The 27289-nt window shown below is 44.4% G+C and overlaps 1 protein-coding gene across 3 annotated transcripts in view; it reads left to right on the top strand.

Annotated features, from left to right (window-relative positions):
• SPOCK1 (SPARC (osteonectin), cwcv and kazal like domains proteoglycan 1) overlaps positions 1 to 27289 on the top strand; it is a 600902-nt gene that overhangs the window by 71124 nt on the left and 502489 nt on the right. The window contains exon 3 of one of the 3 annotated variants that reach the window (XM_088023617.1): positions 14278 to 14280. The exons of the other annotated variants lie outside the window; for them this stretch is intronic. Coding sequence (XP_087879743.1) covers positions 14278 to 14280 — 3 coding nt within the window. The remainder of the gene's footprint in view (positions 1 to 14277; positions 14281 to 27289) is intronic. 3 annotated transcript variants of the gene reach the window in all.

Below are 27289 nucleotides of genomic sequence, written 5' to 3'. Positions count from 1 at the left end.
ACACCTGAGCCTGCCCCTCATACCTCCAATGCTCTGAAGGCATCTGTTCTTCCCTGGCTTCTTGTCACTGTCTTAATATAGCCCCCCCACTCCCTAATTTCTTTCTACACTATCTTTGAGCCACCTTCTATCTTGCTTCCAGCTCCATATTTCTGAAACCTAAATCTGGTCTTGTCACGTCCCTGCTTAAAATCCCTCAGTGGCTCCCCGTTGTCCTCAAGATGAAGCCCAGATTCTTTCTGTGGGCCACAAGGCTTCTCTGTGATTTGATTCTTGCTCACCCCTATAACGTCATCCTTTGTCATTCCCTGAATCGTACCCCACATCAGGTTACTCATAGTTTCCCAGACCTGATGTGCCATTTCTTGCCACGGTGCCTTGAGTGTGCTCTTCCTTTAACCTAGTGGTTTTCAGCTTCTTCCCTCCAGGGGACATTTGTTGGTGCCTGAAGACATTTTTGGTACTCACAACAGGAGGCAGTTGCTACTGGCATCTAGTGGGTGGAGGGCAGGGATGCCGTTAAACTTCCTACAAAACATAGGCCAGCCCCACAGTGAATTATCTGGCCCAAAATGTCAAGAGTGCTGATGTTGAGAAACATGACCAAACCACTTGGTGAACTCTGTACCTTGTCCCAGGTCAAGCATAGTCAACCTCTTAAGACTTTGACTAGCTCTGTGACCTTGAACAAGTGATCTAACTTCTCTGTGTCTTGATTTTTCATCTGTAAAATGTAAAAGTAATAATATGTCTACCTTATATGTATGTTGTGAGGATTAAATGAAGTGTATGTTAGAACAGTGTATGGGACATAGTAATTGCTCAATAAATGTTACTTGCTAATACCATCATCATCATTATGTGATCCCTTTAAATTTTTTATTTTTTGACCTACCCAAGCAAAGTTGATCATTCCTTCCTATGTCATATCTAGAGTGTGAGCACCTTTAGGAAATGATCTGTAACTTGTTCATTGCTACATCTCAGTGCCTGGCATAAATTAGGCAAGTAATGAATGTTTGCTGAATGAATGAATGATTCCATTTGCATATATTATGTTACAAATTCAGCTCTCCACTGATGCAAAAATCAACAAAATGCTAGCTCTATTAAGCAAGAGCTTCATAAATGTTAGCTATTGCTGTTAATATATAATTGTTAATGTAATGTAAAATTATATAATAAAATTATCTGCTGATAGAATTTTTAATTCTCAAACAGTTTTTTTCCATTGCAATGTTTTGATGTCACCACTTCAGTTTTCAGTGAATTTTCCCCAGGAAGGTCTTCCCATGTCACATGGCAGTTTTCCAGTGGGTGCTGGAGAGCCCCTGTCCCTTGCTTTGATGGGAGTATTGGGTAAGAGGATTGTTAGTTACCTGGCTGAACTGTTGGAATGCTAAGCTCTAGAAACATTGAGTGGAGGTTCAGAGTTTAAGTAGGGTTTTACCACACTGTGGAAGCTCATGTCATGGGAAATCATTAAAATTCAGGCCAGAACACATTTGCCCTCATGGGAAAATCCTTTCTCCACCTGGAAAATTCCACCCATTCTTCAAGGCTCAGTTCAGCGTGCAGTTATAGATTCACCTGATTTTGTGCATCTCATCTGTGTTAGGCCCCATTTTAGGCCCTAGGGAAGCAATAGTGAACACAACAGGCCGTGTTCTTGGCTACATGTAGCTAATATTTTGGTGGAGGAGTAGGCAGTAAGCAATTGGACACAGCAGATCATTTCTGTGGGTGATGACTACCGATGGGGGGAAGTCTTAATGGTTGGGAGGTCAGGGAAGGCCTTTGAGAAAAGAACACTGGAGCCCAGTCATGGGGGGATGTGGACATGGACCTAGCCAAGCCAAAGGAACAGCAAATGCAAAGGCCTTGAGGCTGGAATGGACTTGGTGTTCTTAGTTAAGTTTTCTCCTTTTTTGGTGAGTTTTTGGTTTCATATTTAGCTCTTTATCTGCTTGGTTCATCTCTCTGAAATATTATGAAGCACACTGCATTGTAACTTAGAGGTAGACATGTTTCTTCCCATCCCTCCTCCTCTGCAGACTCTCTTAAACTTTCAAGAATACTGTGTCTCAAAGAGAGCAATTAATGGCCACAGCTAACATGTATTAAGTGCCTGCTTTTAGAATGGTAGATGCTGTTTTAAGTGCTTTGCAGGTATTTGCTCATTTAATACAGTAGCCTCATGAGGTCGACACCACTGTAATGGTGGTTCCTTCCGAGGAGGGAACTGAGTCTCAGCCTAACTAAATTGCCCTGGGTCATTCCAGCTGGGAAGCTGCTGAGCTGGGGTTCTGAGCCAGGCATTCGAAACATGAATCTGCCCCTTGACCCTCCAGCTCCCCAGTGCTTGTGGCTCGCAGGAAAGCATCTGACCCAAGGAGGCCTCTGTCACCTAAGTGTGTGAGCTGCAAGCTTGTCCTCTTCCAGGCTCAGAGACCCCAACAACCTCACTGGCTGGAGGTGCCAGCCTCTGGCTGCTGCCAGAGCAAGAGGAGGCCCAGTGGACATGGCTGCCATCTTCTGGGCCTTTCTGCATCCTGGTTGTTGAGGAGAAATGAGCCATTGGAGGAAGTAACCACCGGAAGAAGGAAGGTTGTTTTTTTTTTTTTAAAGATTTTATTTATTTATTTGAGACAGAGAGAGAAGAGAGAGAACACAAACAGGGGGAGGAGCAGATGAAGAGGGAGAAGCAGACTCCCCGCGGAGCAGGGAGCCTGATGCGGGACTCGATCCCAGGACCTGAGATCATGACCTGAACCGAAGGTAGACGCTTAAGCAACTGAGCCCCCCAGGCGCCCCGGAAAAAGTTTTAAAACAACAAATTCCACTGGCAGAAAATAAGAGAAACTAAAGGTGTGTGTGAGTACTCAGGGCTAGCGTAGATGTGAGGCACAGGGGGCAGAGCGCGGGGCCCTGTGGGACCTTCCCATGCCCTCTCACGTCTGCCTCGAGTGAGAAAGAGCAGTCCCTGGTGGGGGTTCCTTGCCTCAGTGGGGCAAGGGTCTTGCCTCCCATTCTGCCCCCATCTCTCTGAGCCTCCGTTCCCTCATCTGCAAAATGTTGATGATGCCAGCCCTGGCCTCACGGGGCGTTTGAGGATCCCGGGAGACAGTGGGATGTGAAAGTGCTTTGTGTGGGATCCAATGCCATAGAAATGGTCGTAGTTGTTATTATTAGATCGCAGACAGGTTTGCTGGAAGTGGTGTCTGAATTATCTGAAGGTTTCATTTATTGTCTCTCCACCTTGTTAGTCCCAGTAAGTGAGCCTTGGCCCCATTTTATTGTGGCCAGGTTAGGACGAAATTTTCTTAAAAGGCAGTTCTGCTTTTCCTAAAGCCTCATTAGAGCCCAGACACTGGGGCAGAACAAAGACACTGCCTGAGAGCTCGCCGCTGTGACTGTGTGACCTGGGTTTTCCAGGCTCTCCTACTTCTGTGGGTGGGTAGGGTGGGATGCCCGAGATCTTACCCCTCTCTCACCTGGCTTTTGCTCCACAGTAGGGGAGTTGTTATACCAGCAAGATGGTGTTTCAAGGGACTGTCCCCTAAAAGCCACTTTGTTAATGAAGGCATTTCTGGAAGTTTCTTTTCTCACTGATGGTGTATTTACCAAGTTCCTCAGTGCTTTCCCCCATCCGATGTGAACACATACAATGCCCAGCTGCCAACATTTTAGATGCAGATGGTTTAAAAAAAAAAAAAAACCCAGAAACTCTAAGGCTCTAGTCTCTTGAAGATCTGCATCACAGTCTTAAACAGGTTTTCTACTCAGAGGGGGTGGAATTTCATGGATCTTCAAGGCATGGATTGATTCATTAACTATTTCACTTATTTGACAGATATTTGTGGACCATCAACATGTGCCAGGCACTTTTATAGACACGGGAGAGACAGAAGTGAACAAGATGTGAGAAGGTCCCTGCTCCTCTGGATTTTGCCTTGTAATAGGGATGGACCACAAAGCAAACACTTAGCTCAGTTAGATTTCTGATAGAACTAAGTGCGAATAAGAAGATGGCACAGTGGGGTGGCAGGGGAATGAAATAGGTGAAGGGAATGAAGAGGTGCAAACTCCAGTTACAGGGTAAGTAAGTTACAGGGATGAGAAGTACAACATAGGGAATGTCGTCAATAATACTGTAATAACAGTACGTGGGTGACAGATGGTGACTACACCTCCCATGGTGAGCATTTCATAATGTGTATTAATGTCGAGTCACTGTGTTGTGCACCTGAAACTAATAGAACACTGGCGACGATACTTCCGTAATAACAATTAAAAAAGACGATGTGGCGAGGTGATGAGGTAGATGTGAGGGTGATTTGCACCTCTCGTAGGGGCACAAAGCTTGGAGTGGTCAGGAAGTTCTTACAAAAAGGGAGGAAAGCCAAGTGGAGGCAGCTGTGTTAAGATGTGGGGAAAGGCGTGCTTAGGTGGAGGGAGCAGCAACTGTGGAGGCCCGGAGGGGGGGAATGAATGTGGTGCAGGTGAGGAATGAAAAGAAGGATGTCTGGAGTATATTAGGTGGGCAGAAGTGTGGTGGGATTGCCAGGCAAGGCTTTGCAGATCATGCAGAACCCCTTAGCCGTTATGAGGAATTGACTTTTATTTGAAATTAGAGATGACTTTTGCCTCAAGTTCAAGTGCGACAGGTGGAAACCCCCAGAGTGAACTTGTGATCCTGTGTTACCTGCCTCTGAATTGGACACAGTCATTGTTGTCCTTCCCTTGTCTGCAGGATCTGCCTGGACCCTTAATCAGCTGGCTGAATGGACAAACTGGCTTTGTTTGCTGTTGGGGCACATGTTGGGGCATGTGGGGAGGGGCAGGGACGAGCTGCTGAGTTCCATTCTCTCACCCCTCTCTGTCCCCTGAGTGCACTAGACAGGTTGATCCTTGACTTGTCCTTGACCTGCAAGAGTCTCTCTAGGGGCCTTGCCTCCTAGGGGCCGACTTCTCTTCCAGGAGTATGGTTAAGCAGACAGGGCAGGAGGTTAAGAAGAATCATAGTTCGTAACCTTCTCAGCCCTGTAGATGCATGAGCCAGGCATCTTGGACGTCTGGAGCCTTCGTGCATTCTCCAGTGTAGGCTTCCCCTACTCCAGACCATCTGGCAGGCTGCTCCATATTTATCTTCTGTATTGTCTTTAAATGTATCTGCTTGGGTGCTTGCAAAGACTGCCCACTCCTGATGGATTAAATCCACACTTTGTAGCCTGACCTTCAAGACCCTTTATAATTTAATCCTACTGACTCATCTTTCTCATGCTCCTGCACAGATTCTCTCCCCTACCAGATTTATTTATGTGCAGTCTCTAAATACTGCTTGTACTTTCTGCTCTCATGCATTCATGCTTGCCAAGCCCTCCTCGTGGCACACCTTTCTGTTGTCCTAACACCCCCGGCGCACCTTGAACTTCCACTTCCAAACCTACTCCTCCAGGAAGCCTTTCTTGATTGCTTTAATTCCTGAAGATATTTTGTATGCCTATGAATGGTGCAAGTGCTTACCATATTCCCCTGTAATAACTCACCAGGTGGTTATTTTTCCTTTTTGTCTCTCCTGAAGGGAGCAGGTGCCTTATTGTTGATGTTGATAGAGACCTCAGGGATGATAAGAATCTGTGAACAAGTTGGAAACCACACACATCTTGAGGTCAGGATGGAAGTGTATTCTGGATGAAGCAGTCCCGAAAGAGGGGCGGCATCATTTGAATTTCCAGGCAGTCTTGGTCAGCTCCGTAGCGAGTTTCCAAAAGGAATCCCTTGCTGACATGTCTCCTCAGAACTCCAGCTGTGAGGAATGATGCTTTATTTCACCTATTATAGCCTTGAATTAGCTTCTCTCTCTGTGTAGAGTGCAAGGACACCTTGCTCTTGGGACCACTTCTTCACCGATAGGAAAACCCACTCCCCTCCCCCAGGGCTTTGGAGTTGGAGGTGTCCTTTTTCATCTGAGAAGGGAGGTCAGGTCTAGGGATGGTTGGTCCTGGTCACAGGGACAGTCTTGTTGCTTTGGGCATTTATTTGAAAAATGTTGTCTCAGACCTCAAAGAGCTTCTCCTGCCCTTGAGTTCCGTAATGAGTCTTGTGTTAGTTCCTAGGAAACTGCATGACTTAAACATCCACACCCACTCACCCTGAGTCAGAAGACGGTCCTGCTTGTTCAACAGGTGGTCACCAGCAGGCTCATCCAACACAGGGCTTTTAACCTGGGGCTGACTGCTCAGAGCCGCTCACCCACTCCTAACTGTGTGTGTAGCTTCCCTGAGAAAACCAGGAGGGATAAATACTCTTTCCACTTTGTGTGTTTTCTCTTTCCCTGTGGGTAAACGTCATTTCAGATAAGCACAATCAAGCTGGTAGTCTACCCTTAGGGTCCCAGAAGGTGGTAAAGCCATCCAAATCAGCTTCCTCTCTTCCTCATTTTGGCATGTGTTCTGGTAGCATGGGGGCTAATCGGTGTATTTTGTTTGATGGTCAAGTGCTTCCCTTCTGTCCGCGGGTCACATGTGTTTTCTCCAAGGGACAATATGATGTGCTCAAGAATGCTGGATGCTTCCCTGTTTTTACTGGTAAAAGCTAAGAATCAAGAAAGGGAACTCTTACCCCAGGAGAAATTTAGATGGAAGAAAATGAGATATTTGAAGAACAGAAATGTTTCCTAAATTTCATAGCATAAATTCTTACCATGAAAACTTGACTGAAGGCCAGATTCACTGGCTTTTGCAAGAATGGCTTATTTTGCAAAGTTAAGGCATCCAGGGCCCAAAGATGTTGCCCCAGGCAATACTTAATGTTTTCTGTTTTTTAAAAAAATGGTTTCTCTTGTTACAAAGTAATATATATTTGTTGTGGGAAATTTAGGAAGTATAGGCAACTCTTTTTTTTTTTTTTTCCCCCCCTGAGTCTCTTCCATGCTGATCAGGACAATGTGATCTGGGAGCCATTTTTGGAAATGATGACCAAAGCTGTGGCTTCTTCAGGAATGTTTTGCTGGCCCAGTGCATATGTCTCAAACCTCCAGTAAAGTGTGTCTGTTGACATAGGCTTTGCCGGGTACAGGTCACCCATGGCTTGTTCCTTCTGAAATGTACTGCCTGAACCCATCAGTGAGGGTTGAGCCCAGTCTAGAATGAGGCATCACTGGAATGATGATGCCTAGTCCCCAAAGAAACAATCTCTCCCTAGAAGCCACGTCAGCATTTCTCTGAGTACCTGCCTCTATTTCTTGGCATGCACAGATTACCACTGTTTTCTTTATTTTCAGTAACCACTGAACAGAAGTGAGTCATTTCTGTGGATTTTCTCATCTTGTGTCCTTTGGTTTATCCCCCACATGAAGCTCCCACTTGGTTTAGAACTGAAGGAGATTTATGTTGTTTGAGGAACAAATTCCTCTTTTTGTTTCTCTGAGATAATTAGAAAAGCCAACCCATTCCTGTTGAAATAATAGGAATGTGGTAATTCTGAGTGTGTGCTTTTTAATGTTTGCATCTCCAGTGTCTTCCACGTGATTTAGCACATAGTAGGTACTCACACTTGGCTAATTAAATTGCTGAATTGAATGCTCACACAAACTTCCTTGATATAGGGCTTGCATCATTGTGTGATGACTACGGCAACTTTGTCTGGAAGGAATAATCATTCCAGGGTATGAGATTTGAGTAGCTTTTTGATTCTTGGTATGGTTTTAACAGTCTCTGAGTGGTATTGAGTTGAATGCCAGGAACTGCTCATACTCCCCCACTGTCCCATACTGACATGACTCATTTGTCTCCTGACCCTAGGAACATTGTATTCTGCTCAAGCTCATCCTGCATGGATAGACTTTATCTAAATTCCAATCCATGCCAGCACAGTTTGCACTTCGTATCATTCTGCTCCAACCCATCCATGTCTATTTTCTCTTTGATCTTCCTCTGAAAAATTCATAAGGACCTCTGCAGGTACTTGCTCATATGTGGGTTTTTGCTCAAAATCAGCCATATGTGAAACTCCTCCTTGATAGTGAAGCCTCGTCTTACCTAGTGATTTCCCCATCAATGAGTTGCTCTCCAATTTCAATTTCCTCTCTCCTGGATATCAAGCTGAACCGAGAAGCTCTAGACCATTAAGTGGGATGAGTACTGGAAGACACTGTGACCAAACTACTTGCAGACTTGTTTCATACTTATTGAATAGTCTCTTGAAACAAAGATTGATATATCCACTAGCAGATGTGCAGTAGTTGGTAGTGTGTGTTAACAATGAATTTCTTCTGTAGATCTTAAGCTATATTATATTGAAGTAACATATTTGGTATCATTATTATAGTCTCAGATAAAATTTATACAAATTTCCCATTGTATTTAAGGGGCCAGTTATCGTTTGGGTCTACCATGGTATCCATTAAAGACTTCTGTTTTAGTTTCTGTAGATCGTTACTTTACTGGTTATGGATTTTTGCCGCCATCATTCATTATTAGTTCCTTAAGGACAAGAACAGTCTCTTTTCATATCCTTGCCAGGGGTGATAATTATGCTAGAACATAATTTTTGTCCACTGAGTGTTTGTTGATTGACTAAATTAATCAAAAGTCTTAAGCTGGTCAGAACATGGGTGACTGGATATGAAGATACTATCTGGGATCAAGGGTTACTGAAATTCTTTAGCATTTCATATAGCTGGAGAATCAGAGGGAACGGGTAAGGGGCACGTTGCATCTCAAATTACCAGAAGGGGAGAAGAAATCATTCTATTAGTAAATATTAAAAGATATACAAGCAGCTACATAAATTGTGATGCATGAATTATTGGTTATGTTAGTTTTGTAGTATTATAACATATTTTTCTCTCTTGTCAAAAGGAGAGCTAAGAACATTGCTTTGGGCAGTCTTACCTGATGCCAGTCTTGTCTCCTGCTAAGTAGTAAGAGGATCTGAAGATTAGGGGAAGCATCTGAGCACCAGGGAGCAGTGATGATCAAGGACCATGCATAGCAACCAAGGTTTCTCAGGCTCAGCCTCTGGCCTGTCTGATATGTATATTGTCTATATATATGTCTGTATGTCTGACATGTGACTGATATGGTGTATTAAATTAGACTGGGAAAATAGTATCTGAATTCTAAGCTGTAAAGAAAGTTGGTGGTTGGAAGAAAGGAGTGATTCCATTTTTATTTCATTCACATTCATTCATTCATTCATTTATTTTAGAGGGGATGGGCAGAGAGGGGCTGAGAGAGGAGAGAGAGAATCCTAAGCAGATTCCACACCCAGTGTGGAGCCTGACATGGGTCATGAGCCTAAATCCAGAGTCGGGCTTAATCGACTGAGCTACCCAGGCACCACAGAAGTGATCCTATTTTAAATACAGGTCCTGAAGCTTCTCAGACTTTAGGTCTGCAGGTCTTAGAGACAAGGAGCAACCTATTGTGGACCACATCAGCACAAAAGCCATGAACAAATGGTTTCTACCACTCAGAACATCTCAGGACTATGACTTTGAAGGCCATTTCTCTAGTGTTATCTTTACTTAGACTCCATAAAGCAGCTCTTCTTCCCATATACCCTGTTAGGCCAGCATGGCCCCTGTCCCCTGGGAGACATGTTGGATATTCTGAGAGCAGCTAGCTTGGTTTGATTCAGGCAGCTTTGTATCTGTAGTGCTGCCCTGGAAATGAAACCATTTGTAAGGAAGGATCCTTCCTTCTTGATGAGTCACTGTGGGACAAGTTCCTTCACCTCTTCTAGTATTATAGCCCTCTCATTTGAAGAAAATAACTTCTTTATTGTCCTTAAAATAAAGTGATATCTGTCAGTAGACCCAGATCTTTCAAGGAAAAATGTTCTGGAAGATAATAGTGAAGTAGTGTTATGATGAGGAAAAATGGGTACATTCTCTTGTGTGAGGCACAAAGTCTGTTAATGCTTCACAAGTTGCCTTCATTTCTCCTCAGTTCCTAGTTGAATGAACTTACTGTACAAGGATTTAAGAACTGAACATGCATCCAAAGAAGCCCTTTAAGACAATGTGTGTCTGGTTTGGTGTCAAATTTAATTCGGAAAAAAGAGTCCATTTTCTCATATATTATTTTCTCTGGGTTAAAAAAGAGGAACAGATAGACTTCTGCTTTATCTTCAAGTGTTCCAAATTATGTGTGACAGCTTTTCAAAAAGCTGGTATCTAAAGGCAAAAAAATACACTCTTTGCATATATATGATTTGACAGCATCCTTGGCCTGGGATTGAGAAGATCTGTCATTTATTGCCGTAATTCAGCAATTGTGATTAATTGTTCAAGGGCCTTCATTGTACTTTGCCAAAACAAAATTAAGGGAAAACAACATTCTCATCATGCAAATCATGTAACTTTCATGTTTATTAATGCTTCCATGGAGGAATCAATATCCACTTTTCATTGAGAGTACTAATCCCTGCAAACCCCTCTCCCAAACACTGCTGGGAGAAATAATTTTGAATTTTTCTAGTGGACTCCCTTCATTACCCTAGAAAGTTAAATCTCTTCCCCTACCCCCTAACCCCCGCCCCCCGCCCCCGGCAGGCTGTTGAGATGCTTGTGTGGATTTATGGGGATGTGACATTTTCTTCAGAGTCTATTGGTCATTTAAAAGAGATTAAAAAAAATTTTTTTTAACTAGGCTCCATGCCCAATGTGGGGCTTGAACTCATGATCCTGAGATTAAGAATCATGTGCCTTACCGACTGAGCCAGCCAGACACCCCAGTCATATAAAAGAGATTTTCAGTGCTCTTTCATGTGATTGTTATTGAACCACATCGAAGCAACAGCTCGGGGGTCCTCTGAATGTTTTCCACTTTCCTGGGTATTTTGGAAGGTCTTTGTAGTTGACTCAGAATCTACCCTGCTGGTGCCAGAGTTGGATAGAAACAAGTGCCCTCTTGGACCTGGCTTTCTGTCTGTTACTAAGTTGTTATCAGCACTCATCTAGGCCAGGGTTTTGCTTGTCAGATAAGCCAGTCTCAGTTGTGCAGACTGGGCCACATTGACAGAGACGAAATGTTGCTATCTTTGTTGTGTGAAGCTTTGTCTTCACTCTTCTCACCTACTCTTTCCTTGAATACAGTGGATGGCCTCAGAGGTTTTGTGTTTCTTACATCCCCCCCCCCCACCCTGGTTAATGTCTGTCTTCTCTGCTTGCTTGTGACATCTTCATGCATCATAATATTGACCATTGGGGAGCATGGTATATGTTTGTGTTAATCCATGCACAAACAGCTAAATTTAGTTTGGAGAAGTGAAACCCACAGGGTAAGGGAATGCCACTGCAGTCACAATAGATTTCTAAGACCTTGATTTTTTTGTTAACGTTCTGTTGCCTCCCCACCCCTCACCCCATGTTGTCTCCCAACAAAACAAGGCAAAATAAAACACACAATGACATCTCCGATTCCCTCTCTACTCCCTAATTACATCATTGTGATGTCGAGGTTTCTGGTACAGTAACAACCTTACCCAGCACGGCTCCTCTGAACTGTCCATGGTGCTGATAAACTTACTATAAACTAATCTTGAGCAAGAACACAGCTTTAGATGGGATGAAACCTTTTGTTTCTTGAACTTAAAGCTTTAGATTCTCATGGCTAGGTTTTGTCATGCTGAAAGAAGTAGAGAATTGAAGATAGTCATTGTATTAGTTTGAATCAAAATAATGGTGTTAGCTTTCAGTACACCGATATTTTGGGCCCAAGTTCTCTTGGTCTTAGATACGTATTGGGAGGGTTTCTCACTTGTGTGCTGTTTTTGGTAGATATAGCTCATGTTTTCATTTTTCCTTTCTTGTAGCTACCCAAGAGGATCACAGAGAGCACGCAGGGAATTGACAATTATTTTTAATGAGAGGTGTATGTGAAGCAGCTTCTCATTCTGAATTCCCTGCACTGCTTTTTAGTGGAATCAGGGGGTTTGGGGATGTGTTTCTGGAGCTCTTTGCATTGACAGCGAATTCCATAATCACTTTCTGGCAGGACCAAATGGGCTCTGGTTTTGAGTTTTATTTCAGAAACATGCCTTATTTTCCTAAGCAAAACAACTACTTGTGACATTTGAGGCGAACAGAAGCCCTCTAATATTTGTCTTTGGTTTGAAAGAAGGTGAAGAACACAGTAAGGTGGAAAGGGATTTAAAAAGCCAAATAACTTCCATCTTCTCTTTTCCTAAAACTTCAGATTCATGGGCTTGAAGGTATCCTGGATTCATAGGCTACTAGTGCCCTAGAAGATTGTCAGGAAACAAGGGAAATCTTTTCCACCCACATCCCTATAGTATTTTGATAGCAGCACCAGGATCAAAAGTGGAATGTATAATTGAGTATATACATACACACATATAACTGAGTATATACCTATATATATATAATCATATATATAATATATATAATCATATATATATAATAATCATATATATATGATTTATAGATGTGCCTTCATAGAGCTAACAGTGCAGTAGAAGAAACAGACATAGGATAAATAATTGCCCATGTACTAAGGATGCCATGTAAGCAGAGTGAAGCTTTGTGTTTTCGTCTGAAATGCTAGTCATAACAATTCAAATGCCACTATCAGAAGTATGCCCAGGGAATTTGTTGTTGTTATTTTTCCGCAAAGAATTACTATATGAGTATTGAATGGGGCATGTTAACCATGCATATTACAGTCTCAATTATTAGGATGTCTGCTAGATACATCCAAATTAAAAAGGGGGAGTTCTTCCAAAATTACTACGTTACAAACCTCGACTCAAATCCACTTTTACTGTTTTCCAAATGCGGATACACAATAGCTAACTCAATTGGGAGAAAGGATAACTAAATCACTTGGGAGTCAACGAGTCCCACCCTTTCAAAATGACAGTTTCATAATAACTTGGCAAAGCACATGATTTTTTATTTATTTTACTCAGTGCAACAATAAGCCTTCAGGATTGATACAAGAATATATTTTCTTGGCAAAAAAGCTCTTCTAATCACAATACTATTGTTGTGATAAAAACACAGCACATGGTGGTAAGACGTACTTACAAATGTAGGTCATTAGATCCCGATTTATTTTATAAAACACATTTTTAAGGTTCTCTATTGGTTTGTGGTCTAAAATAGGCAATTAGTATTGTATTTGAAATTATCTTAATCTGTAGAAGTAGAAAACATACATGCATATTTACTGAGCTAAAACATTATAGGGCTCACTGAAGGAAACTAATACAAATGGATGAAGCAAAAAACTGGATTCTGCTGGCACCATTTCGTATAAACCAGAATTAATGTGCTGCCATAGGATTAAGACTTCGAATGGAGTCATAAAATGTATGTGCAAGACCAAACACAGTCTGAATGGGCTAAATCCATTTTTTTATTTCTACATAGATCAAGGGAAAGAGGTTTACCAAGATGATGCTTGTTAAATATTCAAATGAGAACCAGATCTCAGTGGGTGTTGGAGGGAAAGCACATTAGCTGGATTAGTAAAGATTTTTCATATTATGCTGAGGTAGATTTCAAGAGTCTGTTTATGCCTAATGAAATTCCTCTGTGTTTATTGTCACTAAAAAAGGAAGGAGAAAAGGAAGTGACAGATGTCCTACAAAATTGAGTATGTTGTAAAAAGTACCATGAGAGGATTGAGTTCACCCCTGCGAAGGCTATAACGGGAGCTTGGGGCAACACTGAAAATGCGTATTGTGAGAAGTCCCTCAAAAAAAAATTCTTCCTTGTGCTGGAGTGCTGGGGGTAAGCAGAGCTGGAATGGATCAAGCATGGATTCTGACTGCAGGGAGCCTGCAATATAATAAGGATGTTACGTAAATCAGGAAGAGGGTGGCATTCTGTTGTAGAATAAGAATCAAAGAGAGAGAGGGGACCTGGCCCCTGGCCTGTGGCTTTCCTAAAAGATTTAACAGTCCTAGGCAGGGTGAGTCTGTTCCTAGACTGGTCCAGGGTGAGGCTTATCAGCAGCTTCAGAACAACAGAGTTGCTGCATTGAGAGAGAGTGAGGGGCTTTGAGGGGCTTTGAACAGGAGGATGCTTCGATTATCCTTGCCTTGGTGGGATTAAATCTGGCATGGGCAGGCAGCGTAGATGAGTGATAGAAGGGCCTGGAGGAGGGGAGACTAACTTGCGGGGAGGGGTATTTTTTTTTAATTTTTTATTGTTATGTTAATCACCATACATTACATCATTAGTTTTTGATGTAGTGTTCCATGATTCATTGTTTGTGCATTAACACCCAGTGCTCCACGCAGAATGTGCCCTCTTTAATACCCATCACCAGGCTAACCCATCCCCCCACCCCCTCCCATCTAGAACCCTCAGTTTGTTTTTCAGAGTCCATCGTCTCTCATGGTTCGTCTCTCCCTCCGACTTACTCCCCTTCATTCTTCCCCTCCTGCTATCTTCTTCTTCTTTTTTTTTTCTTAACATATATTGCATTATTTGTTTCAGAAGTACAGATCTGTGATTCAACAGTCTTGCACAATTCACAGCGCTCACCATAGCACATACCCTCCCCAGTGTCTATCACCCAGCCCCTACCACCCATCCCTCCCACCCCCCACCACTCCAGTAACCCTCAGTTTGTTTCCTGAGATTAAGAATTCCTCATATCAGTGAGGTCATATGATACATGTCTTTCTCTGATGGACTTATTTCACTCAGCATAATACCCTCCAGTTCCATCCACGTCATTGCAAATGGCAAGATCTCATTCCTTTTGATGGCTGCATAATATTCCATTGTGTATATATACCACCTCTTCTTTATCCATTCATCTGTCGATGGACATCTTGGCTCTTTCCACAGTTTGGCTGTTGTGGACATTGCTGCTATAAACATCGGGGTGCACGTACCCCTTCAGATCCCCACATTTGTATCTTTGGGGTAAATACCCAGTAGTGCAATTGCTGGATCGTATGGTAGCTCTATTTTCAACTGTTTGAGGAACCTCCATACTGTTTTCCAGAGTGGTTGCACCAACTTGCATTCCCACCAACAGTGTAGGAGGGTTCCCCTTTCTCTGCATCCCCGCCAACATCTGTCGTTTCCTGACTTGTTCATTTTAGCCATTCTGATTTGTGTGAGGTGGTATCTCATTGAGGTTTTGATTTGGATTTCCCTGATGCTGAGCGATGTGGAGCACTTTTTCATGTGTCTGTTGGCCATTTGGATGTCTTCTTTGGAAAAATGTCTGTTCATGTCTTCTGCCCATTTCTTGATTGGATTATTTGTGGGGAGGGGTATTTTATTAGGCCAGGTGAGAGAGAGAGAGGGAGTGGCCACACTGGGGATGGAGAGGGAGATATGGTTACAAGATCTGAATAGAACTGTAAGTGCCTGGCAGGTTTCAGTGTGAGGGGCTCATGAGCAAGAGGGTCTCTGATTCCAGGCGCAGGTAATGGGGAAGATAGTGGGGCCATAATCAGAAATAGGAAGAACTGGTTTGGGAGAAAAGCTGAAAGCTGTGAAATAGGGAGCTCAGGACTGTGTACGTGATTTGCAGTGGCCGGTAAGAAATTGAAATTCACGGCCTGTTCAAAAATTAAGAATTTAAAGATGGTGACAGCAGAGTATGGTCGTTCCAAGCCTGGGGCCTTGTATGAGTGCACTGGTCACTAACCATGAGGGCAGCCTTGATTGAATCAGAGGTGCTAAATTGTGCATGCCCCCCACGCCCTTCCTGGGTATCTGCTGCAGTGCCTGGGAAAGCTTGAGCAAAGGACCAGGGTGGGCTTGCATGCAGTGATGCAGGATGCCACAGGGTCAGGACTGAGGCTGAGGAACAAGAACCACAGCAATCTCTGAGTGGAACTTGTTGGTGATAAGCTCATTATCAAATGTGATTAATTCCTCAGAATAGGTGAGGAGACTGTGGTCCTCCCATATTTGCCTCAGTTGAAATTTGAATGAAAACTATGGAAGTGGAGGCTTTTTAGAAGGTGCCCGGTGTCTTTGGTCTCTCCATGAATCTCGCACTCCCCAGGTGGATGGCTTGATGATTCCCTGGGCATTCTGGCCTCCTGGGAAGCAGATACTAACTTGTTTTTGTTTTGTTTGTTTTTTGTTTTGTTTTGTTTTTTGAATGTCTACTATGCTTGTGTTAGACCCACTCCTTCTAGAGTGTGTTCATGAATGCTACCTTATTGAATCCTTTGATATGAGCATTATTAACTCATTCTATAGGGAGGAAAACGGAGGCATAGAGAGGCAATCCACTAAAACCCCATAGCCAGGTTTGGCAGAGCCCATCTCTCCCCATGGTGCTGTCCTTTTTTGTTCGCCATGGGGGAAGAACACAGGCTGCTCAAGATCTGTTTAAAAGTTGTGGCAGGGGATGTGTGGGTGGCTCCGTCGGATAAGCATCTGCCTTTGGCACAGGTCATGATCTCAGGGTACTGGGATCAGGTCCTGCATTGGGCTCCCTGCTCAGTGGGAAGTCTGCTTGTCCCTCCCCGTCTACCCCTTCCCTCTGCTTGTGCTCTCTCTCTGACAAATAAATAGAGTCTTTAAAAGAAAAATAAAAAAATAAAAGTTGTGGCGAACTCCTGTGAAAGCTATCTTCTGAGGGAACCAACTGGTTTTTGGATGCAGGGCCGAGAGGAGAGGCTGAGAACTTTGTGGAGTTGGAAACACGGTCAGGTGGTACCCATCTCTGACAAACTGGCCCAGTGAGGGGGCCTGTGGTCTGCTGGAGGAGACCGGCTCTTTTTTGTCTGACTGGGCGCAAGTTTTGAGCCTTTGGGTTGGTTAAGGAGAAATCATTTTCCTTTGTGTGGTTTGTGATCATCCAGCAGACTGGAGGGGGGGCGGGCAACAGGTCTTCCAGATGTCCTGGGGACCAAAGCCAAGCCTCTCCTTCCTGTTCCAATGCCTTGGAGCAGGGCCTGAGGGAGGAAGATGATTGGGAGGTTGTGGAAGGGACGTGGGCCCCTGAGTGGAAAGGGCTGTCTCCTGTCCCCTGCCACCCAGCTGGTAGGTCAGAGGGAACAGTCTCAGGCCAGATTCCAGCTGCATGTCAGACCCCCGCCTCCCCCCGCCACCAGCACCCCGTTCCCGGAAGGCCATGGCTTTTCTTAAAAGGGACTCTGCTTGATCTGAAGGAGGAACGTGAGGAGGGTCTGGGAAGTCGAGCAGCTGCCGCGTGCAGGCTGTGTTTCTACAAGGGGTCTGCAAAGCCTGGGATGTCAGAACAACAGAGAACCTACTTGTATTGGAATCCGAAATCCATCACTGAATTAATTCTAGATTAGTGGTTCCAACTGGCTGACAGGAAAAACATGCCCTTAAGGATATTGCTATTTAGAAACTGAAAGTTCAAGGAACTCTCAGTTGTCAAATTTCAAAACAGGTCTGATTTTTTTTTCTCAGCTGTATTCCATCCACACTTGGTGGCTGTGCCTGGTGGGAAGGGGTCTTCTTGTCCCGGCACCCCTGGCCCAGGCACACAGTGGCTCCGCCGGTCTCAGCTCAGCTGTTTGGGATCTCACAGTTTGTACTTCACAGTGGAATTCTTCGGTCCAATTTCCCTCCCCCTGAGGGACCTGCTGAAACTGCCAGGTTTCTAATCAGATGCTGTGAGAGAGAAGGGGCTGGATGCTTCCTGCTCGCAGAGTGACCGCCTCTCTTTGGCCCTAATGTGATGTCAGGGGTGGTTCTTTTTCAGATACTTGTACTTGGGCTTATTTTTTTTTTTAATAGCCGTGCTTAAGGTTTACTTGATATTAGAGACTGAATGTGAACAGTAGGGAAAACCAGGCATTAGGCCGCTGGGCTTTTGAGCCCTAGCCAGATTATATCCTACACCTTGGAGTTGTTAATGTTGCTGGCTGGCCTTACAGAGGTGTGTGAAGTTTATTTAGGACTTTTCTTGCAGGCTTAGATTGGATTCTCATCATTTCTCCCAGTTCTTGTCACGCTACCCGGGTGCGGGCAATCAGCCTGAATGGGCGAGTAGGGTTGGTATAGGGAGACATTCCCACCTGTGGACCTTAGATCCTGCATGAGGCGGTGGCTGGGGTGGGGGTGTGTGTGTGTCCTCTGTGGGGTGATTTCTGTAACTGCATATGCTTGCCAAGCTTTGCTTATATTATCTATATATATTAGTAGATGCAACTGATGTAATGAAATACCAATTTGTTTTAAAACAACTCTGAATTACTAGTAGCTTTTTTGTCACCTTTTTTTAATTTTAATTTTATTTTTTAATTTTTTGTTCTTGTTGAAAGGAGTCTCCTTATAGAAACAGATACCAGGTAGGGGACTGCTGGTTTAGGGGAAGGCTGTTGTCTCTGCCACTAGGTCGTGGCCTGGCCCGTGGATGGCATGTTTCTGGTAGCACCATGACATCACCTGCGTGCAGACAGTCTTCTTGCTGATGGAAGGTCTTTCTCAGATGTTGCCTGCCTTTTCTCCACTGTAGATAAGAAGGAGTGATAGTTTATATGAGAAAATAGTAAATGAATTTTTCAACTGACTTTTTGGTTTGCAACAGTTGATGAGATTCTAACTTAAAAGAATCATCGCCACACTTACTCATGTTCATGGCAGCATTATTCACAGTAACCAAGAGGTGAAGTGACCCTGATGTTTATCGATAGATGAATAGATTAAAAAATGTGGTGTATCCATATAGTGGAGTATTATTCAGCCTTAAAAAGGAAGGAAATTCTGGCACAGGCAGCAACGTGGATGGACTGTGAGGACATTTAAAAAAAAAAAAAGCCGGTCACAAAAAAGACAAGTACTGTATGATTCTGCTTAAGTGAAGTACCAAGAGGAGACACATTCATAGAGACAGGAAGTAGAATGGCGATTGCCAAGAGCTGGGGGCAGGGGACATGGGGACTAGTTGTTGAATGGGTGTAGAGTTTCAGTTTTGCCACGAAAAGGTTTCAGAGATTGTTGCCAAAACAACACGAGTAGGCTTCATACCACCGAAACTTACGCTTAAAAATGGTTAAGATGGCAGATTGTATGTCCCATTCTTTTTTAAACCACAATTTAAAAAATATCATCACCTTTCTGAGTCTCTAAGCCATGTTGACTTCTGTGGGTCTTTCACCTTGGCCCTGGTGTTGGTATATTCCCAATTTCTCTTATCTGTGCATCTCACATACCTTTCTCCTGTGGGAATTCCTCAGAATCCAGGTTAGACTGACTTTGGGATCGCTAACCTGTGGCATCCTACAGAGACCGAAGGGAATGCTGCCTTCCCCTCTGGGTCCCTCCTGTGGTGGTTGCTGCTCTTCATCTCTGGGTATCCTCTGTAATCTGCTTCTTCCTGGCCCAGCTGCCCTCTGGAGATCCAAACATTGTGTTGTTTTCTCTAGCTGCATTGATGAGTTGTATCATTGTTTTGGTTTAATTGCAGTCTCTCTGCTGCTAAGAAATTTATACAAAGTATAGCAGGAAGAAAGTGTTTGGGTACTTCCATGTTCCCAACAGATAAAATGTTTTTTTTTTTTTCTGCATCATTTGAATTTTTTTACTGCTAATAAATGCCTGGCACTGCTTTTTGGTGTAATATTTAAGTCCAAAGGGATATTGTGGAGCCTGCGTCTACATAATTTAATGCAGAACATAGAATTTTAGTGCTGGCAGGAGAGTTTTTATTTCAGCTTTCTCATTTGCTAAGGGAGGAATTTGGGGGTCCTTATTAGGGAAGTGGTAATAGTAGAGCTGGAACTAGGTCTCAGTCCCAGTTTGTATTGTCAGCTCCTTCTCTTCCTTGAGGCACCCTCTTGGAATTTATAAAATTCTATTTAGTGCCAGTATCTGAAAGCCATTCATTCCGGAGCATATTTCTATTAGCTCGAAGTGATTGTGTGCTGAGTCCGTCAGTGGCGAGAAGTGGGCATTACCATGCTTCAAGTCCTCTGTGGGATGCCCTCCCTTTCCCCAAGAGAGGTGCTTCTGATGCCATGTGCACAAGTCAGCATTTGAACTTAATGCTTCCAAGGGGCTAGCTCTTAGAGGATGGCTGCATTAAATCATTTTGAAAATGGAAAACTTGCCTCACATGAAAAAATTCACCCTTGAATTAACCTTTCTCAGGAAATAATGTTAGCATTCACCTTTTTTTTTTTTTTTAAGATTTTATTTGACAGAGAGACACAGCGAGAGAGGGAACACAAGCAGGGGGAGTGGGAGAGGGAGAAGCGGGCTCCCTGATGCGGGGCTCGATCCCAGGACCCTGGGATCATGACCTGAGCTGAAGGCAGACGCTTAATGACTGAGCCACCCAGGTGCCCCTGCATTCACCTTTGACTCCCTCTTACTTTTACTTCGACATGGATAATGTTTTTCAGAGACTTTGTACGTTTCTTCTTATGAGTTGATAAGCTTCCTGAGACTCGGAGGCAGCCTCTAGCTCAGGCCCAGTGTGCAGGAGGGACCCTTTACATCTGGTTGTATGGAATTTAAGTAGATGGTTCCCAGGGTTGAAGAAAACGTATGATCACGGATAAAACACAGCTTCCTTAAGCAGTGTGAATAGTGTTTTGTAACTAGATAGAATTAACCCTGTAGGGTTTCCTAGATGAGGTGAGATTTGGTCTCAGTTCTGAAAAATGGGCAGAAAATTGATGAAGACAACTCTAGCAGAGGAAAAATAGCATACTTAGGGGGAAGGGACTGTGGAGAGAGGAGAAGGAAAAGCAAACTGGCCAGGGTGGAGGTAGGCAGCAGACTTGTCCCATCATTTATAGGAGTGGGACCCTCAGGGGCTACTCTGTCTTGAAGCCTGCTACATGGTATCTGTCGTGGACTGAGCTGGGGATGGGCCCTGAACCCAGGCTGGGCCACTCTGAGTCACTTTCCTGGGATGTGGACTGGGAACTGGGAAAGGAATTTGCCTTACTGTGTCTGTGTCATGGTAGTTGGACGGCTGGTACCTGCCCGGAGGTCAGAGAAGGCGGAGGAGGATCGTTAGCAGAGGGAGAGAAGAGCTGTGAGAATAGGTAGGGTGACTTTCTGCTCACTGGGACCCAGCCCTGTCCTCGGGCCTGGCTGCAGCCCTGTGTTCCTGTGCTTACGTTGTAGATACTCCTTTTCTCCTTAGCTTACCTCTGAGCTTGACTGAGGCTGGCTTGGTTATTTGTACCTAAAAAGATGTTAAGGAATAGAGGGAGCCTCCAGGAGAGGAGCTAGAGTTCTCGTTCCATCTCACAAGCTTGTTGGAGAGGTCTGGGTTTGATCTCCTTGGGGGCCAGCTCAGTGGTTGGTCCTAGTGTGCCTGGGTCAGCTTGTCACCTCTGCTGTGACTCAGCGCCCCTATCTCATCTGGACTCAGCACCAAGGTAGGGGCTCGTTGGTTGGATGCTTATGTATTTGTTGGGTGGATCTGCATGTGTCTGCACCAGACGTCGCTGTCACACAGAGCTGGAGTCCGGCAGGAGCACGCAGGTGGAGCCCATGTGACAGGGCTCAGACAGATGTGTGTGTTAGCCCCTGGAGGGGAGAGATGGTGGGAAGGCCTCAGTGCATTGGGGGGAGCAGGGAGCACATCACAGAGGAGATGCCATGGGAGGGGCAGTGCAGAAACTTTTGTCATGGTCACTGGGGACAGAGGTAACAGGGCATGCCAGGTCAGAGAGAGAATGACCCTTTGGAAGAGGTTGAGAACATCCATAAAGTCAGAGTAGTGCTGTTTGAGAGGGAGTGGGGGGTAAGGTTGCTAGCACAGGCAGGAGCTCGATCATGAAGGGCCTTGCAGGCCTGGCCAAGGGTGACTGGTTCTCAATTTCCTGGAACAGTCCCAGTTTATGCCTCTTAACCAGTGCAGTTATGAGCAGTGTCTCCCTTTCACCCCTACAAATGGTCAGCGTTGATAATAAATGATGTGCTACTATGTTTACCTTCCTCATAGTGTTGGGACCCACTGTAGGATTTTAAACATCAGAGTGGCAGGGCGAGATTTCAAGTCGGGTAGATGATTCAGGAGGTGGTGGAGAGGTTGGTGGGGCCGGAGCAGTGGTGAGGGCCTGCAGGAGGCAGAGGTGATGGAGTTGGTGAGGAGAGCACTCATGGCAAAAGTAGTCAGAATGTACAGACTGTGGCATTTGACGAACCTATGGCTGTCTTTTGAGGGGACTCCTAAGGGTCACTGAGTAAGAGCAGGCTTAGCGGGTGTTTTTGGTTTAAGGGCCATGGGGAAGCCAGAAAAGAAGTCAAGTAAGGAGCTGGAAATAATGGGCTGGGGTCCAGAAGAGAGGACTGGGCTGCAGACAGCCATTTGGGAGTCATTAGGCTGGGGGTGATCATTGCAGCCATCAGCATGGATGTGACTGTCCAGGAAGAGAGTGTGTTGAAGAAGAGGAGGAAGTCAAAGATGACACCTTAGGGCTGCCTCTGTTTAAGGGGAAGGGGGAAAAAACAACAACCCTGAGTCTACAAAGAGCACTAAGAAGGACTAGCAGCAGAGGTAGGAGGAAATCTAAGGGCATGGCCAGAGGAGCTGTTACCTTAATTGGGGGTCTCGTATGATTGAGGCACCATGCTGGAAGCCTCTTGTATCTCACTCTCTAAACCTGCAATAACAGACCTCTTGGCAGACTTGTCTTTTTTCAAAGCCAGTGTTCTATTCCACCCTGGAGAAGAACTGGTTGGTTGCAGCACGGATGGAGGTACCAGAGTCCAGAAAACCCTCCACCTTCAGGTGACCTCAGTGACTTGTGCAGATGTCAAGTGCAGGGAACTTGACCATTGCAGGTGCACATCAGCAGGCGGCTGGCTGCCTCCTTCCTCCCATGGCCCGACCAAGCAGGCCCCATCAAGGAGACCTGGACAAGGAGGCTGTTGAAAATGGAACAGGGAAAACAATGCCAGTGATTTAATTGCATCATGAATTGTGGCCAGAAGAGGAGCCTAGCAACAAACTCATTTTCTGTTGGGCACAAGACACAGAGGACCTACTATAATTAGTTCTGGTTTTTTTTTTTTTTTTTTTTTCTTGTTGGCAAGTGCCTCTTTATTTATTTTTTCTTCCTTGAGTGCACATGATGGATCAGCTTTTATCTAAGGTCCTGGTATTAGAATTGTCTTGCGGCCTTATGAAGTGTTTGTGTGGGTCCTCGGTTTGCGTGCATGTGGGCCCACGGCCGTGTCTGACATTCAGTGAGCGCCTACGGCCTGCAGGGTAATGGACTTGAGTGTCATGGGTATATTCTTTTATTTACCTCTTGCCACAACCCTGTGTGTTAGGTCATATTACCATCTTTGTTGTTCTAGGGGAAAAGCGGTCCTGAGGGAGATAACAGGTTGTCTAGGATCCATGGCTAGGAAGTGGCAGACTGGGGATTTGAACCCACCTCACGCTGACCTTCCCCAGTTACTCTCTACATCTTTTCTCATTTGTTGTGGGCTGGCATCTCCTTCAGTCAGAACCTCCTTGGCTTAAGTCTGTTATTTTTGACCCTAAACTATGATCCTCCTTGAGGACCCCAAAGGACTAGCAAGGCTGTGGCAGGAGTAACTGATTGAATGGCCCAAAAGAGTTACAGCAGTCTGTGCAGAGGCCTGGCTCTCTGGCGGGAGTAGCTGCAGCTGAGGAGTAGATGGTCATACTCTGCAGGAACATCATGCCTCTGTAAGCTCGCCACACCCGGTGCTGAAGGGGCTTTGTTGGTTTGCTTCTTGAGAGGTAGAGCGAGGTTATTTCTGGGACTCGGGAAATTGTGATGCCATTAAGCACCCGTGGCCTGTAGGGGCAGCTCAGGGGGGTGGGGGCTCATTCATGCAGGGAGCTTGCTTTCTGGCCCTGCTGGGAGCTCTGCACTTGCCTAGTTGTGAATAGGCAACTGCTCATCCCCGGAGACCTGGAGAGAGTGTCCTACTAAAAGCCAGTGTCTTAACCGTTGGAGACATTTTCTTTGTTTGAGGCCTCTTGCTTATGGATTTTCTGTTGTCACCGGGGTGGTTCTGTGCTCTCTTGCTAATGAATTATCCAGGAGTCAATGGCCCGTGCACAGTGGATTGGTATTTGCCATCCATGTAGCATAAGACACAGCTGCCCGTCCTGTGTGACCGGAACCCGAGGTCAGAGCCTTCGAGGTGATTACAAAGCTGTGCCATTAGCCATTTCCCCATTTCCTTCCTGTACTCGGGCAGTCTTGCAAATAGGCCTTTGCTCACTGGCCTGTGGTGAGCAATGGTTTAAGCCTGGCAGGGGGCTAAGAACGCTGATTGGATTTATCTTACTAAGTAGTGTGATTTGATCAAAGTTGCAATCACAGACTTTGGGAGCTGAAAAGAACCTTGGTCCGATCCCTTTAACTTGCAAGGAGAACAAGAAGGCTGGAGAAAGGAGGTAATTTCCTTGGCCATGTCTTCAGGAGACCAAGAGCCAAGCCAGCCTTCTCCCTTGTACCCCTGATATTTGGGGGCTAGCACTTGAAATATCTCACTGGCGTTCTAAGGCTAGTCCTGTTGCCTGATAAGATTGGAAAAGAAGATTATGAAGAGATTGGCGAAAACCTCATGAGTCTTCCAGTGGACGTTGGGTGGGCTCCTTCTCGGATGCTGATGTCGAACATTTGATTTTTCTCCCTTACTTCTTTCCAGAATCGCAGGGATAGTTTTGATGAGGGCTCAACCACTTGCAGCCCAGTGCACAAAGATCAGTTGTCATGTTAGAAAACTCCCTTGCTCTTCAGGTTATTAAAGAACTATTAGTGCCCCCTGACAGGCCTGTAATAAATGAAGTGTCCCGAGGCTTGAATAGCAGTAATAAGTGCCTCATTTGCACCCAAGGATTCGCTTGCTCGCTCAGCGGGATCTGGGTCAGTAGACATCATTTTCATAAGTCATTTATCTTTCTTTTTCTATATTAGACAAGCTTATATTTTTTTTTCTGGAATTTGGTTTTGGGGCAATAGGCTTTTGGGAAAAAGTAAAACCGGCAGATTATAAGAATAAAGCTGGAAACAAATTTAGCTATAAAAAGTAAATTGTAACTTCCAGGAAACCAAAGCACTGTACCATTTCCATTTGTATCAGCATTTCACCATGATGAGGTTTAGATTCAGAATTGAATTCTGAGTCTTGTAAGATGATTACTCATAAGGAAATGTGCAGTTAGGCCTTCTGGATGGTACTCAGGGAGGTTGGAGCAGGCATTTGAAAAAGATGGTGAACAGCCAGTGGTAGAGGTTAATGTCTGACATAATCAGAAGGGTCCATGTTTCCGAGCCCTATTACCTGACCATTCCTATTGATCTTGATTTTGCTTTTTGATGGATATTATTCCAAAGCTTGGTGTACATATTCTGCCCTGTGGTTACATCCTTGGGTCATGTCTTCTAGAGTCCACTCTTACTCCTGAGAAGTCAAGACCTTATTCCTGCTACTTTCTATGTTGCTCATTTCCTTTTCCCTCCTTCTGTATTTGTAGGACTTAATTTACACCTAAGTATTTTAAAATTTAAAATTTCCTGCTGTGCTTTAGTTTGTGCTTATTTTAATTTTTTCTGGGTACTTGAGAGCCCTTTAAATCTGGGAATTCCTATCATTCTACTCTGGGAAATGTTTTGAATTCTTTTCTGAAATTTTTTTTGGATTATTTTCATTTCCTCTTTATTATGCAACCCTTAATATTCAGACCTATATTTCTAATTATGTCACCTTTTATCTTCTATTTTCTGTCTTTTTGCTCTACTCTCCAGGAGATTTTTCTCAAGTTCATCTTCCAATTATCTGTTGACTTTTCCTTTTTGTGAATGCACACACATACATAAACTTAACTTTTTTTTTAAGATTTTATTTTATTTATTTGAGAGAGAGAGCAAGCCACGAGCAGAGGGGAGAGGCAGAGGGAGAAGGAGAAGCAGACTGCCCACTGAGCAGGGAGCCCGATGTGGAGCTCGATCCCAGGACCCTGAGATCATGACCTGAGCTGAAGGCAGACGCTTAACGACTGAGCCACCCAGGCGCCCCTAAACTTAACTTTCTAAGACCTCTTTTTTTTTTTTTTTTTTGGTTTTCCAGATAGTCTTTGGTTGTACCATATTATTTTTATTTCAGGGTGAGAGTATTCTTTCCTATCTTTCTGAAGATACTAACGGTAATTATTTTTAAGTTGTTTTCCCCTCCCTGTAGAGTCTTTTTTCTTCCAAGTTCATCACTTTCTTTTCCCCTCTCTTTTGGTCTTTGTCTCTCATATTCAAGGTTTTCCTCCAGTGTTTGATGATACTCAGTTGTTGGTTCACCTGTAAGAGGGACTACAAAGCTGGAGGCTTTGGTGTGTGGGTGTGGCTTGTTGACGCTGAGTCTTGCTGGAGGGTGATCTGCTGGCTTTCAATTAAAAGATTTAGTATTGGTATCTTCAGGTCTTTCCTCCTGGGTTCCTCATGCTGTCCAGAGAAGACTCGTAGCCTTTCCTGCCTAGAAGGTGAAGATGGGGCTGCCAGTGCTTCTAGGAGCCAGTGAGGATGAGAGGGCTGGGTGTGTGTTGGGGGGTTGTCTCAGTATCCCCCTTTGTTTGCTTACCTCCCTTATTTTATGTGAGGCACACTAGCCTTTGACCTATGCCTGGGGTGCTTTGATCAAGAGACCCTCTCTTATCCCCCGTCCTGTGACTAAATCTCCTGTGTTTTGCCCTGGTAGAGAAGGCACAGTGCTCAGCTCTGCATAGTGGCAGATAGCATCTGGGGGCCTGATCGCTTTTTGATCAGAATTTCAGTGAATCCTTCTTACTTTAGCCCCTGATCCCATGTCTCTGGAGGAACTGAATAACATGAATTTAGTGTACTTTACTAATCCATAATATGTCTTGAATCTGTCTACTGTTCTCCCCATCACTGCTCTAGGGCAGACCATCATCATCTCCTGCTGGGACCAGTGCAGGAGCCTCCTAGGTGCTGCTCTCTGTCCTTCTTGTCTGTTTCTCTCCTTACCTCTCCCTCCTCCCCTTCTCGTTCTCTTAAAAAAGCTTGCAATGTATTAAGCCTTATAAAGGCAGGAAATCCTGACACATGTTACAACGTGGATAAACCTTGAGGACATTTTGCTAAAGTGAAATAAGCCAGTCCCCAAGATTCAAATACCACGTGATTCCACTTAGATGAGGTATCTAGAGCAGTCACATTCAAAGAAACAGAAAGTAGAGTGGTTGCCAGGAGCTAAAAAGAGGAGGGGAATAGGGTGGTATTCTTTAATGGGTACAGAGTTTCAGTTTTGCCAAATGAAAAAGTTCCAGATATTGGTTGCAGAACAGTAGGAATCTAAGTAATACTATGAGCTGTACACTTAAAAATAGTTGAGTTGATA

This window comes from Eumetopias jubatus, unplaced genomic scaffold (assembly GCF_037043125.1).
Source record: "Eumetopias jubatus isolate StellerSeaLion01/CBP00866 unplaced genomic scaffold, mEumJub1_p1.0 scaffold_5, whole genome shotgun sequence".
NCBI classification, from domain to species: domain Eukaryota; kingdom Metazoa; phylum Chordata; class Mammalia; order Carnivora; family Otariidae; genus Eumetopias; species Eumetopias jubatus.
The sequence above is the reverse complement of the archived record's forward strand: the minus strand, read 5'-3'. Positions and strand labels throughout refer to the sequence as shown.